General features: G+C 40.8%; 1 protein-coding gene across 10 annotated transcripts in view; it reads left to right on the forward strand.

Annotated features, from left to right (window-relative positions):
• Positions 1-18,409, forward strand: part of SFMBT1 (Scm like with four mbt domains 1) — a 135,013-nt gene that overhangs the window by 113,294 nt on the left and 3,310 nt on the right. For all 10 annotated transcript variants that reach the window (XM_040454807.1, XM_040454814.1, XM_040454810.1 and 7 more), the window contains 7 exons: positions 2,538-2,664; positions 3,917-4,030; positions 6,347-6,389; positions 7,913-7,977; positions 13,272-13,411; positions 14,076-14,185; positions 14,913-15,088. In XM_040454807.1, the coding sequence (XP_040310741.1) occupies positions 2,538-2,664; positions 3,917-4,030; positions 6,347-6,389; positions 7,913-7,977; positions 13,272-13,411; positions 14,076-14,185; positions 14,913-15,088 (775 nt within the window). The remainder of the gene's footprint in view (positions 1-2,537; positions 2,665-3,916; positions 4,031-6,346; positions 6,390-7,912; positions 7,978-13,271; positions 13,412-14,075; positions 14,186-14,912; positions 15,089-18,409) is intronic.

Here is an 18,409-nt window from a genome sequence, read left to right on the forward strand (position 1 = left end):
TGTGTCTCCCTCTCTCTCTCTGCCCCTCCCCCGTTCATGCTCTGTCTCTCTCTCTCTCTCTCTCTCAAAAATAAATAAATGTTTAAAAAAAAATTTTTTTTCAACGTTTATTTATTTTTGAGACAGAGAGAGAGAGACAGAGCATGAACGGGGGAGGGGCAGAGAGAGAGAGGGAGACACAGAATCGGAAGCAGGCTCCAGGCTCTGAGCATTCAGCCCAGAGCCCGACGCGGGGCTCGAACTCACGGACCGGGAGATCGTGACCTGAGCTGAAGTCGGACGCTCAACCGACTGCGCCACCCAGGCGCCCCCATTCTCTCTTTCTTTAGACAGGTTGCTCACTAGACTTGCCATAAAATTTTAATCCTGGGAACTGTCCTTCAGTGCCACCAAGGGATTTGTCTTTCCCCTTTCTTAAGATTTGAGATTCCTGTTTTCTACATCTAATGGTCTCCTTCCTCTTTCTTGGTTTATTCCCTTGTTTTGATGGAGCCCATCTCCTAGTAGCTTCCTGAAAAGGAATGCAAGAGAGGTAAATTTTAATAGACTTTGCATGTTTGAAAAGGTCTTCATTCTATTAACTTGACTGATAGTTTGGCTCAATGTGGAATTTTAGGTTAGAAGTTACTTTACCTGAGAATTTTGAAAACATCATTTAGTTGTTTTCTACCTTCCAACGTAGCAGTCGAGAAGTTGACATCTGTCTTTATTCTTGATCTTTTATAGATGACCTGCCTTTTACTCCTCCCTGAGGGGTTATAGATTCTCTTTGTCACCACGTTTCATAGCTAAGCCATGGCATGGCCTGTCTTCATTCACTTGCTGGGTTCTCAGCACATTCTCTGTAGACACTTGTTCCTCTGTGCTGGGAAGTTCTCTTGAATCTCTTCTTTGATTTCCTTCCTTTCATTTTCTTTCTCCTCTTTTTCTGGAATTTCTTTTATTTGTATGTTGGCCCTCTGGATCAGACCTCTACTTTTCTTACCTTTTTCTCCTGTTTTCTGTTTCTTAAGTCTTTTTTGCTTTGCTTGATGAAAGATCTCCTAAACTTTATTTCAGTCCTTCTTTAGAGTTTTTAATTTTTAATATCACATTTTTTAATTTTCCAGAACTATTTCTGTTCTCTGAATATTTATTTTTAGCAGTGTACTATTCTTGTTTTAAGGATGTGATAGTTTTTCTTATCACTCAGAGGATGTTAATTGCCCCTGCCTTTTGAGAAATTTTCTTCTTGCATAAGAAGTTTTCTCCATGTTGCTTGTTTTGTCTATTTTGGTCCCTAGCTTTCATATTTTTAGATGTCTGATAATGCTTGGTGGTTTGCTTCTATTTGAGATTGGGGGACTAAAAACAGATAAAGCTGATTGGAAGTTCTGAGCATGTTGGTGGGGATTGTCAACCCTAAAGTTCTCTTTAGGGTGGGGTCTGGCTGGCCATTTGTTGGAGACTCCTAACATATCTTCATGTGTTTCTTCCCGGGCTTGTCATATTACCATAAGAAGTCTTTTCCAATCCCTGCCTGGAGAGTAGAGGCGAGGGCTGGACCTTTCAGCATCCCACGTGCAAACCCCTGTTTTGGGCGCTGCATACATGCCCTCAGTGGTTCCTGTGTCCTTCTGACCTGGAGTCTTGTGTCCTATCCTCTCTGAAAAATAAATCTCATCTCATATACAGGAAGAAATGGGATAGTTTCCCTGGGGTGTGGAGACATGACCTAAGTGCTTCTTAAATGTTTTCAACAAATTAGTTCTAGATACTGTTCTAAATTTTAGCTTATAAAACGTTGCTGTTGTCTCCCGTTACATCCATACTAGTAGGTTTATGTAAAAAAACAAAACAAAACAAAAACCCACTTTAGTTCTAGTGCTGTCAGAAGGAAGAGAGAATAATCAAATACGGAAGTTCAGTTCTCCGTTTTGACCCAGAAGCTGCAAATTTTAAAAACACATATTTTCCTTCTGTTCATAAGTGTCATTTATCCTGACTGACTTTCATGATATACAAGGAAGTAGGAACCAGGCAGCTTATCTATCGTGTGTTAGAGCCCTTTGTGGGAGGGAAGCGAACCAGCCATGGGTGAGAGCCAGTTGGTTCAGGGCACAGAGCCTTAGGTACTTTATTTATTAAAAACTCATAATAACCCAGTGAGGTAATGTTCTCAAGGTCATCTGACAGATGACAAAACTCAGGCAAAAAAGAGGTTCCACAGCTTGAGTGAGGTCACACAGGTAGCAGTAATATGGGTATACCTGACCTTAAAGACCATACTGCTTATAACACCAAGAGAGATTATATATATATTATATATATTAATATAATTATTATATATGATATATATTATATAATATATATTAATATAATTATTATATATAATATATATTATATAATATATATTAATATAATTATTATATAATATATAATAGAATATTATATATAATATATTATATTATATTAATATTACTTGGAATAATAAATCTCTCGGGTCAGCACGAGTTAATACTGAGTATGTGTTTGGATTTGATTCATATATTTTCTAGTCAATTACTGAGCATGAATTTAAGGAGAATATGAAGCTTGAGGCAGTGAACCCTCTTCTCCCCGAAGAAGTGTGCGTTGCCACCATTACTGCAGTGAGAGGCTCCTACGTATGGCTCCAGCTGGAAGGTAAGTGCCACACTCCTGAGAAGCCTTCCTGTGGCCCACTCTTCTGAGCCTTCCTGTTTACCCCTGTGATGTGACTTGTTAGACTTAGTCAATTAGCTAAATAGGGGCCTTGCTCAGAGACTTGTAATTTGTTGTTCTGGTTTTTTTTTTTTATTTTTCTTTAACATTTATTCATTTTTGAGAGTGAGAGAGACAGAGCATGAGTGGGGGAGGGGCAGAGAGAGAGGAAGACACAGAATCTGAAGCAGGCTCCAGGCTCTGACGTGGGGCTCGAACTCATGGACTGCGAGATCATGACCTGAGCTGAAGTCGGACGCTTAACTCGGACGCTGAAGTCGGACTGAGCCACCCAGGCGCCCCAGAGACTTGTAATTTGTAATGCAAGATTCTTAGCCAAAAACTTGAGTTTCAAGTCCTTGAGTTTCAAATTTTAGGAAATGAATGTAAATAAAAAGCCTTCACTGCAGACTCCTGTTTTCTTGAAGGGAAAGTATAAGGCAAGTGGCTATGTTTTAATGTCACCAGAATATATGAGCATGAGCATTCACACGTAGCTTATTTAAGAGATAATATTTTGTTTGCCCTAACCAATAGAACCAAAGTGTATGTCAAATAGAAAAGACATACTGAAAGTAATATTCAGTGATTGAATGGGTTTGTGGCTGGAGAGCGTTACGTGAGCACTAAGCTGCAATTACTGAATATGGCCTGGGTTTCTTTTTTTGTTCGGCTACCAAACAGTCAGACTTGGTACCTACTGTTTCCAGTTTGTAGACTTGATATTTAATGCAGATGTCAAGGATGGTATTGAATACAGATTTCTGTGTAACCCCTGCTGGGCAGCCTCACTTCCTGATTGGCACCCACAGTCTATGAGTACCAGAACCAATGTTCTTAGTGTGTGGAGCTGCCCCTGCTGCCTTTTGTTTCCCAGTTATTGCGTGGAACTGACTGTATTTGTCAGTCAGCCGAGTGTTTCTACTGTTAGTTCCAGTTGCCTATTTGCCGTTCCGTAACTAGGGGTCATTCTGTGTATTTGCTCCCCACTTTCATTTTTATACAGTTATGCGTAGGGGACGGTTTACCCTTTTTTCTTAATGTTTGTTACACATGAACAAGTATGACTTCTTTGTAAAAGGAACTTATCGAAAGACTTTGTGTCTGCATTATTGCAACAGTAGAACATTGTCCAGGAAGTACTTTATGAAGAAGGCTATTTAATGGTCTAAAAAATTTTTTTTAATCTAAACAGGTTCTCAGAAGCCCATACCTGAATGTATTGTGAGTGTGGAATCCATGGATATATTTCCTTTGGGCTGGTGTGAAACCAATGGCCATCCCCTCAGTGCCCCTCGCCGAGCACGAGGTAGTGGTCTATTTCTGGGCCAAGGGGTTGATTGTTAAATAATCTGTCGTGTGGCTGCCATCAATTAGGATGAATGTGGACATTTCAGAGAAAAGCAGAGTGGTGTTCTGATTGTTTATTCCTACATAGGGAAATCACTTATTGCAACCTGCCTGGATTGCCTGAACAGTTTCTGTGGGTCAGGAATGTGGGCACAACGTAGCTGGGTGCTTTGGATCCAGCCCCCTTATGAGCCTGCAGTCAGGGTATCAGCCAGGACCCCAGTCATCTTCGGGCTCAAGGCAGGGAGGCTCTGCCGCCAAGTGTACTCAGATGGTTGTTAACAAGACTCACTTCCTCGTGGCTTTTGGACTGAGGGCCTCAGGTCCTCGCTGGCTGTTGGTGGGAGTCTTCCCTCAGTTTCTTGCCATGTGGACCTCTTCGTTGGGGAGCCCGCAGCAGGGCAGTTGGCTTCCATCAGAACCAGCCAGGGAACAGAGCAAGGTTGAGGAAGGTAGAAGCCAGGGTGTTTTTGTAACCTAATCTTAAAAGTGACATCCCATCCCATAAAGTTTGTTTATTTTTGAGAGGGAGTGAGCGCACCCAAGCAGGGAAAGGGCAGAGAGAAAGGGAGACAGAATCCCAAGCAGACTCTGCACTGTCTATGCAGAACCCTCCGTGGGGCTCAAACCCACGAACCGCGAGATCACGACCTGAGCCGAAATCAAGAGTCGGACACTTAACTGACTGAGTCACCCAGGCACCCACCACCCTTTTAAAAACAGCTCTATTGGGATAGCATTTACGTAACATAAAATTTGATCCTGTTATTTAGTGGTTTTTAGTACGCTCATGGAGTTGTACAACTATCACCGCAGTAAATTTGACAATATTTTCATCATCTCAGAAAGAAACCCTGTACCCCTTGGCAGTCACCTCTTTGTCCCCCCAGCCCTAGGTAGCTACTTCTCTACTGTTTTCTCCTATATAGATTTGCCTGTTCTGGACATTTCGTGTGGAACCAAATGATGTATGATCTTTTATGACTGGCTTCCTTTGCTCAGCATGATGTTTTCAGAGTTCATCCATGTGGCAGTGTGTTCTCAGTACTGCGTTCCTTCATAGGTTTTAATACTGTTCCATGGTAGTGATATGCCGCATTTTCTTTATCCAGGCATCAGTCAGTGGCCATTTGGGTTGGTTTCCGTTCCTAAGTCATTATGAAAAATGCAGCTGTGAACATTTGTGTACAGGTTTTTATGTGGACACATGTTTTCATTTCTCGAGTATAACTCTGTGTTTAACACTCTGAAGAACTGTTAGACTGTTTGCTGAAGTGGCTGCACCATCTTATATCCCCACCAACAGTGTACGGGGATTCTCCTTTCTTCTCACTACCCCAACCCTTGTAACACTTTCTGAGTTTTTTATTTGTGTTTTATAATAGCCATGCTGGTAGATGTAGGGTGGTATCTTACTGGGGTCTTGAGTTGTACTTCCCTGATCATCAGCAATGTTGAGTATCTTTTCATGTGCTTATCGGACATTGGTATATCTTCTTCGGAGGAATGTCTGTTCAAGTCTTTTGCCCATTTTTTAATTGTTTTTTGTTGTTGTTGTGTTGTTGTTGAGTTGTAGGATTTTGTTACATATTCTAGATATTAATATTTGTTATCAGATATGTGACTTGCAAATATTTTCTCCCCATTCTGTGGGTTGCCTTTTCTCTCTCTCTCGACGCACAGGAGTTTTAACTCTTAATGTAGTCCAATTTATTTTTTCTTTTGTCACCTGTGCTTTTGGTGTCATATCTAGAAAATCATTGCCAAATCTGATGTCATGAAAGATTTTCCCTATGTTGTCTTCTAAGAGTTTTATAGTTTTCGCCTTTATGTTTAGGTCTTTGATCCATTTTGAGTTAATTTTTGTATATGGTGTAAGGTAAGAGTCCAACTTCATTACTGTGAGTAGTCAGTTTTCCCAGCACTATTTGTTGGAAAGGCTGTACTTGTCCCATTGAATGGTCCTGGCATCCTTGCTGAAATCAGTTTTTCTTTTGAATATCTTTTCCTGTGTAGAAAATATTCATAGGAGTCAACTGACTTGTGAGCCTTGAAAATATTATTTTTGGTCTTTGTGTAAAGACTCTTCGTACCCAGAAAATGTGCCTCAGTCTAGATATTCAGACATATCAGCACTTAATTCATAGTACTTACTAGTTAAATATACACAATGACCAGGTTTTTAAATGTGCTAATGTTAGCTTAATACATATAGAAACTGTTCTTTTGTCTGTTTGTTTTTCTTGACATTTATAGTTTTGTTTTCTTCTTACAGTCCAGAAACAGAGGAAAATTGCAGTGGTTCAACCAGAAAAACAGTAAGTAATAGAATAGTATAACAGTATGTTTAAATAATTGACATTTGAAAATTAGAATATCTAGAAAAAGAAATCACTATTTCAGAGAGTATATCTCGTGTTATTTTCTCAGGTGGAAGCATAATTCTTTAATTCAGCTTCTGTTAGGTTACATATTTTTCCTTACAGCATATATGTTCTCTAAAATGGCATTGTATACAAAAGGGTAAAATGCCTTCTCAAGATGTTCCCCCCGTTGGGTCTTCTTTGGCTTTTAAAGCCTGAAGGCATTTGAATAAGAGAGGAAATAGAATCTCTGTGCTGTTATTTGTTATGGAAGAACAGAAATTATAAATTAGGATATGACTTGTCACAGTGAAAAAAACCTTGAGGTGGAAGACAGCAGCCCTATAAGAAAAGTGCACTCAAAGGGGTGACTTGGTGTCCCATTGGGGAACCCTTTGAGGCATACCTTCATACACAGCTTTTGGGAGGCATTTATTTAATTAGTGGTGCCTTAAAAATACACATACATGCGTGTTTCCAGATGCTGGGTTTTCAAGTCTATATTAGTTTGCTCAAGCTGCCATAACAGAATACCATGGACTGGATGGCTCAAACAACAGAAATTTATTTTCTCCCAGTTGTGCAGGCTGGGAAGTCCGAGATCAAAGTGCCAGCCTGATTCCATTCCTGGCTTGGCTCTCCCTACAGACTGCCAGTTTCCCATGCATCCTCACATGGTGGCACCAGCTGGAAGGGAGAGCCAGCCCTCCTAGATCAGAGTCCTGCCTTTATTTACCTCATAAGCGTTCTATCTCCAGACACAGTCACAGTGGGGCTAAGAGACACAAGAAGTGAATTTTAAGGGGACACAATTCAATCTATAGCAGACTCTCTGTAAGTTATGGCTGTTTCTGTGGCGGTGTGAGTAATAAAACGGACAGCAGAAGTGGAGAGAAAGGCCACAGACTTCAGTCCCAGGCAGAGAAGTGAGATAGCAGTGTCAAAAATCCAGCCCCGGACTTCTCCTTGACTTAGTTGCCAAGACGGATCCAGAGTTTTAGTCAGAAAGTATTCCCAAAAAGATAAATCAGCCTTTTTCATTGATTGGTGCATATAGAATAATTCTCTGATTTGTAAAACATAATTTGTCTTTAATTTTGAAACTAATAAAAGAAGAAAACAGACCCTTGTAAGAAATGTGTTTGTTCTTTGACTATTGAAAAAAATGAACAATTTACTTATGGTTTGAGAATTCCAGAAGGAATTCTATAATTTGTTGTTCACATGAATGAAAAAAAGTTGATTTAAATATGAAGTATTACAGCACTGTCTGCAGACTGTCTGTTGGCTCATTAAACCATGTACATAGTTTTAAAAACAATTGTTAAAAAAAAAAAATATGAGCAGGGAAGCACCTTCTGTTACACATTTTGCAATCTGCCACATTTGCTTTCTTCTTAGATTTTAAGGAAACTAACCCTCAAACTTTACTGACCGTAAGGATTATCTCACTATTTTGTTGTGTTCTCTTGACTCAGAATACCATCCTCCAGGACTGTCCATGAGGGCCTGAAGAATCAGGAGCTGAACTCCACAGACTCAGGTATAAGTGTATGCAGTCTTATGGAAAGGTGGACCTTTATTTTCTTTTAATGGGCTATATCTTAAACAATACATTTGATTTATAGGATGTAGCTTCATACTTTTTTTTTTCAAGATTTTAATTAATTTATTTCTTAATTTTATTTATTTTGAGAAAGAGAGCAAGCACGAGCAGGGGAGAGGCAGAGAGAGAGAATCCCAAGCAGGCTCCATGCTCCACACTGAGCCCGACTCGGGGCTCGATGTCACCACTGTGAGATCATGACCTGAGCTGAAATCAAGAGTAAGCGCTTGACCAACTGAGCCACTCAGGCACCCCACGGTTTTATTTTTAAGTAATTGCTACACCCAGCCTGGTGCTTGAACTCACACCCCTGCGATCAAGAGTTGCATGCTTTACTGACTGAGCCAGCTAGGTGCCCCCAAAATGTAGCTTCATAGAGGGGGCCCTTTTTTTTTTTTTAAGTTTATTCATTTATTTTGAGAGAGAGTGGGAGAGGGGCAGAGAGAGGGGATCACAGGCAGGCTCGGCACCGTCAGTGCAGAGCATGATGACCTCACAAACCGTGAGATCATGACCTGAGCCGAAGTCAGACACTTAACCGACTGAGCCACCCAGGCACCCCCATAGAGGGTTCTCTTTTTTTTATTTTATTTTTTTTGCTTGTTTATTTTTGAGAGAAAGAGTGCGAGTGGGGGAGGGGCAGAGAGAGACGGAGACAAAATCTGAAGCAGGCTCCAGGCTCTGAGCTGTCAGCACAGAGCCCCGATGGCGGTGCTCGAACCCACAAACTGTGAGATCACGACCTGAGCCAAAGTCAGACACTTAACCGACTGAACCATCCAGATGCCTCGAGGGTTCTCTTAATTGTGACTTTAAAGACTTATAATTGTCCAAGATGTATCTAGTTTAATAACTATCTCTGGGATGATATTTCTGTCCACTTATAACTATTCTCTGCTGATCACTTGGGTGCCAAGGTCGCTGGAGGTCAATATTCTCGTTCCTGAGTTTAGATAAAGAACCAGAGGCTTTCCAGGCAGTGCACTTTCTTTTTTTTTTTTTTAATTTTTTTTTTAATGTTTATTTATTTTTGAGACAGAGGGAGACAGAGCATGAGCAGGGAAGGGGCAGAGAGAGAGGGAGACACGGAACGTGAAGCAGGCTCTGAGCTGTCATCACAGAGCCCGACGCGAGGCTCGAACTCACGAACTGTGAGATCGTGACCTGAGCGGAAGTCGGACGCTTAACCGACCTGAGCCACCCAGGCGCCCCCAGGCAGTGCACTTTCTTAAGCTGTGTGGTTGGGAGGTAGATGTTTATTGTTCTTTAAACCTTTTTTGTGATACAGGTTGTGTGTATATATTTCACAATTAAAAAACAGCGCTGGAACAACAGATTGTCCCAGAGGCAATGCCTGATAAATGAAACAAGAATCATTGCTGGAGGCCAAAGCCTGTTGTCAGGGGGTCTCTCCTTGGAATTGTTCTTGGCTCCACCTTTGCTTGTTGTATGCTTAGCATCTTGGCTGTGTGTATTCTAGCACAGATTATGCATTTGGATGGTATTTAGTAAATGCTTAGAAAAGAAATCAAAGCTCAGAGAGGCCACACAGCTTTATGAATATAGATGGGTCAAAAATACAACTTGGATCTTTCTTGGTTCAAAACACACACTTTTGTCTCTTCCACCCACTGCCTTCTCATTATGTCACTTACACATAAAAAAGTAATTAACTTTAGTATAATAACCAGTTTGCTATACTTGCTTACTTTTATTTTCTGATAGCTCCTTATGAGACTTTTCCCTGTGGTTTTTTTTTTTTTAATTTTTTTTATACTTATTTATTTTTGAGAGACAGAGTACAAGTGGGGGAGGGACAGAGAGAGAAGGAGACACAGAATCCAAAGTAGGCTGCAGGCTCTGAGCTGTCAGCACAGAGCCCGGGGCCGGGCTTGAACTCACAAACCGTGAGATCATAACCTGAGCTAAAGTCGAACGCTTAACCAGCTGAGCCACCCAGGCGCCCCGACTTTTCCCTGTATTTAACAGGCCTGGTGATAGTGGCACTATTGTTTTATTTCATAATACTGTTTTTGATTTTTTTTTAATGTTTGTTTATTTTTGAAGGAGAGAGAGAGACAGAGCATGAGTGGGGGAGGGGCAGAGAGAGAGGGAGACACAGAATCCAAAGTAGGCTCCAGGCTCTGAGCTGTCCACACAGAGCCCAACATGGGGCTTGAACTTGTGACCCATGAGATCATGACCTGAGCTGAAGTTGGACGCTTAACTGACTGAGCCACCCAGGTACCCCTATTCATAATATTAAAGGGAAGGTATTTAATCTTTCCCTATTAAATAGGTGACTGGCATGTAATTGCTAAAGAAGTTCCTTTCTGTTTCTGGTTTTCTAGGAACCTTGGTCATAAACACATGCTCACATTTACAAAATAATTTTTTCTTAGCATTGGATGATCATATGATTTTTCTGTCTAAGCTTATTAATGTGGTGCATTTCAGTGGTAGATTTTTTTTCCTAATGTTGAATCATCCTTCTGTTGCTTGCTAGGGTAACTCTTACTTGACCATAATGGTATCTTTTGAGTACCCAGCAGAATAGCATTAGTGAATATCTTTTTAAAAATTACCCACTTTTTTATTGAGATAAAAGTGACATATAACATTATATTAGTTTTAGCAGTGCAACATAGTGATATGATATTTACATATAGTACAAATGATCACCACAGAAAATCTAATTAATACCTACCACCACATATTATACATTTTTTTTCTTGTGATGAGAACTTTTAAGATCTCTCTTAGCAACATGCAAATGTACAATACATGGGAGTATTACTACACTCACCATGCTGCACATTACATTCCCCAGGACTTATTTATATTTTATAACGGGAGGGTTGTACCTTTTGGCCACCTTCACCTATTTCGCCCACTCCCTGACCCTGCTCTGGCAACCACCAGACTGTTCTCTGTATCTGTGAGTTATGGCTTTGTTGTTGTTTTTGTTTAGATCCCACATTCAAGTGACATCATATGATATTTGTCTTTTTCTGAATTATTTCACTTAGGGAGTGAACTCAGGGTCTGTTCATGGTGTCACAAATGGCAAGACTTCCTTTTTTTTGCATTTTTAATTATTTTGAGAGAGAGCGCACGTGCTTATGAGCAGGGAAGGGGTAGAGGGAGGGAGAGAATCTCAAGCAGGCTCCACACTGTCAGCATAGAGCCTGATGTGGGGCTTGATCATGATCCGAGCCAAAATCAGGAGTTGGTCGCTTAACCGACTGAGCCACCCAGGTGTCCCAGGACTTCCTTTTTTTAAATGGCTGAATAATATTCCACTCTGTGTCCATTCATCTATCCGTGGACACTTAGGTTGCTTCCATTGCCTTGACTGTGGTAAATAGTGCTGCACTGAACATGGCAGCAGTAGGTGCAGATGTCCTTTCAAGTTAGTATTTTTGTTTCTTTCAGTTAAATTCCAACCAAAGTGGAATTGCTGGATCATATGATAGTTCAATTTTTAACTTTTTGAGGAACCTCGATACGCTTTTTCCTAGTGGCTGTACCAATTTACATGCTAATGGTGTACCAGTGTTCTCTTTTCTCCACCACCTTGTCAACCCTTGTTATTTCTTTTCATTTTTTTAAGATTTTATTTTTAAGTGATTTCTATACCCTTTGTGGTGCTGGAACTTACAACCCCAAGATCAAGTGTCGCATGCTCTACCAACTGAGCCAGCCCGGTGCCCCCACACTTTTTATTTGTCTTTTTGATAATAGCCATCCTAACAGGTATCTCTAATGAGGTAATATCTCATTGTGGTTTTGATTTGGTATCAAAAGGTAAGGTAACTCTTTAATTTTGATGCACTACTGGCTATTCTAATGTCTACTAAAATTCTAGGATTAAGACATTAATATTTCTCAAGTGACCTCAGCCATGTTCTTTTTGGTTTGCGTTTTGTCATTGTTCTGGTTACCTTGGAAACAGTCAGACTGGTATTTGCATGCAGGAGTTTCACTGGGCAGTGCTTTTTGGGAACAACTCCAGGGTGCGGGAAGGTAAAGGAAGCAGGATTGGGCAAAGGGAGAAGTTGAGTTGCAGTGCGGATGTAACAGAAGTTTCTTCCAGCCCGCGGGGGAGCCTTTTAGCTGGCGTGGCCACTTGGAGTTGTCCCTAATTGAGGGGTGGTGGCCACACCTTTGTACTCCCTCTTTGGTCAGTGGTTAGAAGTGGGCTGCTGCTCCCTGCCCACTCACATAGAGTGGGACTTTGGGCAGGGTGCCTCCTAGTGAGAGGGTAGGCAGAGGGTAATTCTGGGATGCCTTATAGCTGAAAGCCATACGCTGCCAACACTGCCAGCAGCGGGGAGCGTATGGGCCTTAATCCTGAAGAGGGGGATGTGGGTGGCATAGTTCAGGTCGAGAAGGGGGCACAGACCTGCTGATCTCTGTGCCAAGACCACATCCTTAGTTCCGCAGGGAGCGTTGTGTGCTTCAGGATCCCGTCAGCAGTGGGCAGTGCTCACGTGTCCTTTCCCCACCGGTGTCCATCAGCAGGGCTTCTCTCCGTTTTATGTGGAGAGGAAGATTCGCTAGTGTCTTTGAGTCTCTCCTATTTATTAGCGGAATTGACAACCATGATGAGGGAATAAAAAACCATTACATTGAAGTATAGCATTCACACAGAAAAATAGTTGAAGAGAGGGGTCTCTAGGCACACTTAGACCCCACGGTACTTAAAGAACTTAGAGATGTGTTCATAGTACACTTTCAGCCCTCTGAGGAGTCCCAGACATGGGAGGGTATCCACCTCATGGAAAGAACATTGCCAACATGCTAGTTTGGTGGGTTTTAAGGGGACAAACTGTAGTTTTGGAAAAGATTCACTATCACTGTCTAGAACTTTTCCAAAATAGATTATTGAATAGCTGATCATCAAGAATCACCATGGGTTCTTAAAGTCAGTCCTTCACTTCCTTTATTGATAGCCATATGGGACTCTGGAACAGTGTTGAATTAACCCTGAAGGTAATCTGCAGATAAATCAGGTCGGTGCTTGATGTGGGCAGAGGGATAAGCTCCGCGATGGAGCTGTCATAAGGATAAGGCATTTCAAGACGCACTCAGACAACCCTAAGCTTCAGAATATGTAATGGTGGATAAGCTTGTTCCCCTCCTCCCCCCTCCCCCCCCCAGTAACCCAATTTTGGAAAGACAGAGTGGAAAATGACCATTGTAAACATTCATTTCTCTTCACTCCCCAGTTATGATCAATGGAAAATACTGCTGTCCAAAGATATACTTCAACCACCGTTGCTTCTCAGGGCCATATCTGAACAAAGGAAGAATCGCTGAGCTGCCTCAATGTGTAGGACCTGGGAACTGTGTTCTAGTCCTCAGAGAGGTGAGATTCTTGCCTCGGGCTAGAGAATTGGGGATTTCACAGCAGCCTCAGAGACTCGTGTACACAGGAGTCCGCCCTCCATAAATGTGGCAACTCTGGGGTTATTGGAAGCAGCTCACTCTTTTTATGTATTGTTCCACAAACCAGACACATCATTACTTTTGCTTCCGAGGGAATATCACCTAAGCATTTCTCCACATACAGCAGCAGGTTCACCTCTGCCAGCATAGACAGGTCTTTTGTCAGAGGCCACCTGAGCGCTGTGCAAGGATGAGCAGGGGCATCGTCTGGGAGTCAGAGGCTGTGTGGCGCTCACAGGGACCATGAGACAGCTGCTCGCTGGCTGTACCTCCTGAGCTTTCCAGCCAGCCGCCGCACGCTGCGCACAACATCTAAAAAGACTGTTGGGATTTTTAGTCTGTGGGATGGCAGGGCAGGGTCTGGGGAGGCCGAGCTTCTGTGTATACCATGACTGGCAAAGGATTTAGAAGCATATGCCAGAGTAGTTTTTAATTCATGGTGCCTATTTCTTCCTGACCATAATAATGTTTTGAAGGTCTAAGAGAGTGTGATCTCCTAAATGACATTCTGGGGGATAGCAAGATTCTAATGGTCTGCTTTTCTCATTCCCAACCCGTATTTCGGCTTTAAAAACGGAGCACAGGTCCTCACTTTACTTATCAATGCAGCCTATAAACCCAGTCGTGTCCTTCGGGAGCTGCAGCTAGACAAAGACTCTGTGTGGCATGGATGTGGGGAGGTCCTAAAAGCCAAGTGAGTAGACTTTTCTGCCCTTTATTCTTATTTGTCTTTAATGGGCCATAGAATTCCTTCTTTCATGAATAATGTTAGAGTAGTTATGTTCCCTCAGACAGTTCTTCAACTGTTTGTGGTGAAGGACCAGGTTTGTTTTCTTTTTTAAGTTTCTATCCTGTTGTAGGCCAGCACTGTTATAAAATACGGTAAAAATGAGGTGTAAGAAATAGGAAATTGAAAGAACATAGAACGCAAAAATAATTTGTTTTTAGATTTAAGAGCCATAAGATTACTTTTGCAAATTACTGTGAAAGTTTAAAAACATTTGCTCTTGTTTTCTGACCTGGTCTTGCCATGCATGGATGGGGGACAGTTAGCAGGTCAACCTGGTCCATGACCACACTCTGAGGATCACTGCCCAAGGGTAAAGAAAGACTTCCTAGAAGTCACTTTGCTTTTAGTAGTTAGTGTAGAAGCACCTATGTGAAAACCTTAAACTGAGGAACTAGAAAACAAGAGTCTTATTTGCTACTATAAAAATTCAGTGCTTAGCTGTCATAACTACTTAAGTGATAAATTTGATTTAAGTACAATATGCATAAACTCATATTCAGAATCCTCAGACTATAAAGGGCATAGACTCTTCTGAAAAGCAAAGATATTTTTCAGGTCTTTGAATGCACTTGATTTTTTTCTGGGTAATCACTAGCCCAGTAAACTTTGTGTCTGGCATCTTCCACGGCAGATACAAAGGAAAGAGTTACCGGGCTACTGTTGAGGTAGTGAAGACAGCGGACCGGGTGACCGAGTTCTGCCGGCAAACCTGCATCAAACTGGAGTGCTGTCCTAATCTCTTCGGCCCACGGATGGTTCTGGACAAGTGTTCTGAGAACTGCTCTGTGCTTACAAAGACCAAATATAGTGAGTCAGGTTTTTCAAACTTGTTAACTATAACAGCTGGCCATACTTTATATCTTGGAAAGTTTTTATTTTGCAGACCTTCACCTATAGCAGAGGTATGCAAACTGTTTCTGTAAAGGGCCAGATAATGAATATTTTAGGCTGTTTGTCAGATGATCTCTGTTGCATATTCTTCTCAGTTTTATTTTTACTTTTTAAAAAACACTTTTAAAGATGGAAAAGCCATTTTTAGCTCGAGGCCATGAACCAGATTTGGCCCACAAGCCCAAGTTTGCTAACTTTCACATACAGTATGTATATAAATTAGCTGTTGCATTGAATAGGATATGTAATTCATTCATACAGTGTGCAAGTATTTATTATGTGTCTACTGTGTGCCACGCCACCACTGTTCTAGCACTGAGATCGGGATGCTACAGTAAAGAAAAAGAAAATTCCTGTCCTCATTGAGTTTACATTTTAATGTGGGAGATAGATAATAAACAAGTGAACAAATAGAGATAGGTACCGTGGAGAAAAGCGAAGCAACTTAAGCGAAGTAGGGGTGTGAGGAAGGCTAGGGTGGGTTGCTGTTCACAGATGGCTAGAGAGGTCTTCATGCAAGGTGTCAAGCCAAAGGAAGCAAGAGAGCCAGCTATGTAGACCGCAGGGTGAGAGTGCTCCGGGCAGGGGGCAGCCAGAGCGTGCCTCGCATCTGCCGGGAGCAGCACAGAAGCTTGGGTAGTTGGGAGGCATCAATAACTGGAGAGGAGGTGGCTGCAGGCCTCACTCAGAACTGTCAAAACAACACCTGTTCCCTCTCATTGCTTATCTTCTCCCATGTGAAACTGCACCCAAAAAAAAAAAAAAAAAAAAAAGTCATACAAGATGAAATTTCCAATTTGGAGCCTTGTCACGGCATTGTTGCCCAAAAACAAAATTCTGATCCTACCCTTCCTTAAATTTTACAAGCCCTGATGTCACTTGGGAGACTTCATACAGAGGAAGATTTTACCTTGTTAAATTTGAAGATTTCTTTTAGGGACCTCTAATCCTGTGCCTCTTAAGCTTTATCATGCATGCAGATCAGCGGAGGATCTTGTTAAAATCAAAGTTCTGATTCATCAGGTCTGTGGGTATCTGGGATCTAAATGTGTCTGCTTTTCCAGCGAGCTCCGAGACACTGTGTTTGATGCTGCTGAGCTGAGATCATTTAGCATGATGAGCTTGCTAATCAATGTTTGAATCACAAAGTCATATAGGAGCCTAACTTTGTCGTTTCTATTTATATTTGTTGGACTAAAAAGCAGGGATTGTCTTAGCTTATTATTGTGTCAAATTCAGCACTAAGTTTAGCATATTGCAGGTATTAGTATCTAAGTGAAATATGTCTGTTCTCTAAATACATGTATGTCACTTTGAGCTTATGGAAGATATGTGGATTTTATTATGCTTTTTGTCTAAATTTATTTTTCGTAATGATATAAGCCTAGACTTTGGAGAGAGTGTTTATAATTTTTCCCAGTTAGTAATTTGAGTGATACCAAATGGATTTATATACTTTAGAATTCATTTTTTACAAAAAATTACATTCTATTTTGTTACTACTTTAATAGGTAACATACATATTTAAAATTAGAATATATATGGTTCATTTTTGGAATTGTCTTTGTATTCTAAAATTTATATGAAAATGCACAGGATCTAGAATAGCCAAAACAATCCTAAAAAAGAAGAATAAAGTTGGAGAACTTACTCTGACTTCAAGTTTTACCATAAAGGTTTAGTTATCAGTAGTGGGGTATTGATTAAATAGTTACACACAGTGATGGGACAGAACAGAGAGCCCACATATAGACCCAATTTTATGTGGTTAAATGATTTTCAGCAAAGATGAAAAATGTAACAGGGAAGGGAAATTCTCTCAACAAATGGTACTGGTACAATTAGATTTCCAAATCAAAAAAACAAGAACAAAACTCCTTGGCCCCTACCTCACTGTATATGAAAACTAATTCAAGGTGTATTACAGACCTAATGTAAAAAGCTAAAACTATAAAGTTTCTAGAAGAAAATAAGATAGCCTCAAGATCCTGGGGTAAGGAGAGATTTCTTAGAGAGGATGCACTAACATAAAGGAAGAAATCACCAAAATTAAAAACTTCTCAGAGAATTCCTCTCCAGAATACAGCAAATACTCCCACAACTCAGTAGTAAGAGAAGTGTGGCAGCAACAGAAAGCTGGTGGTTGTACGACATTGTGAATAAGCTAAATACCACCAATTGTGCATTTGAACATAGGTTAATTGTATGCGACTTTTACCTCAATTTTTTAAAAATTAAAAAGAAAATGTTCTGGAATTAGATAGTGGTGATTGTCACACAACATACTGAATATACTAAAAATCACTGAATATGTACACTTTAAAATGATGGATTTTATATCGTGAATTATATCTCAATAAAAAGGAAGCAAAAAGAGAAAACCATTCTAAAAATGAATAAAAGGCTTGAATAGGCACTTCACAAAAAAGATACACACATGGCCAATAAGCACATGAAAACATGCCAATACCATTCGTCCGGGGAGATGCAGATCTAATCTATAATGAGAAATTACTGCACATCCACTAGATTGGCTAAAATGAAAAAGATTTGACAGTCTTTCAAGTTGGCAGAGGTGTAGAGCAACTCATATATTGCTGGTTGGGATGTCAAATTATGCAACCTTTTTAGAAAACTGGCAGTTCCATACATCTATGGTATGGTCCAGCAGTTTTACTCCAGGAAAGTGAAAACATGCCCACCAAAAGCCTGTACAAGAATGTTCATTGCCACATAATAACAGCCAAAACCTGGGAACAGCCAAGATGCCTGTCAACAGGAGAATAAACTGGTATATTCTATACAATGGAATGCTGTTCATCAATAGAAGAGAATGAACTATTTATACGTACTGCAGCATAGGTGAAACTCAGGAACATTATGCTGAGTGAAAGAAACCTTGTCCCAAAAGTATCTACTGAATGGTTCCATAGATGAGGCAAAACTAATCTATACCAACAGAAATTAGAATACAGTTGTGGTAGCTTCTGGTGAGGGGGACTGACTGGGAAGGGACCCTGGGGACTTCCTAGGTTGATGGAGACATTCTGTATCTTCATAGGGGGAAGGTTAATTCAGGTTTATGCATTTGTTGGTACTAATTATACTGTACATTTAAGATCTGGACAGATGAGATTACTCCACAGGATGGAGTTTAACCTTAATCAAATACACTGTACCTGTTTTCTGCTGTGCTAGTAGAATCTCTTGCAGTGCAAGGTGTACAGAAGTCATGAA

This window comes from Herpailurus yagouaroundi, unplaced genomic scaffold, assembly GCF_014898765.1.
Source record: "Herpailurus yagouaroundi ecotype Mexico unplaced genomic scaffold, PumYag 213, whole genome shotgun sequence".
NCBI classification, from domain to species: Eukaryota; Metazoa; Chordata; class Mammalia; order Carnivora; family Felidae; genus Herpailurus; species Herpailurus yagouaroundi.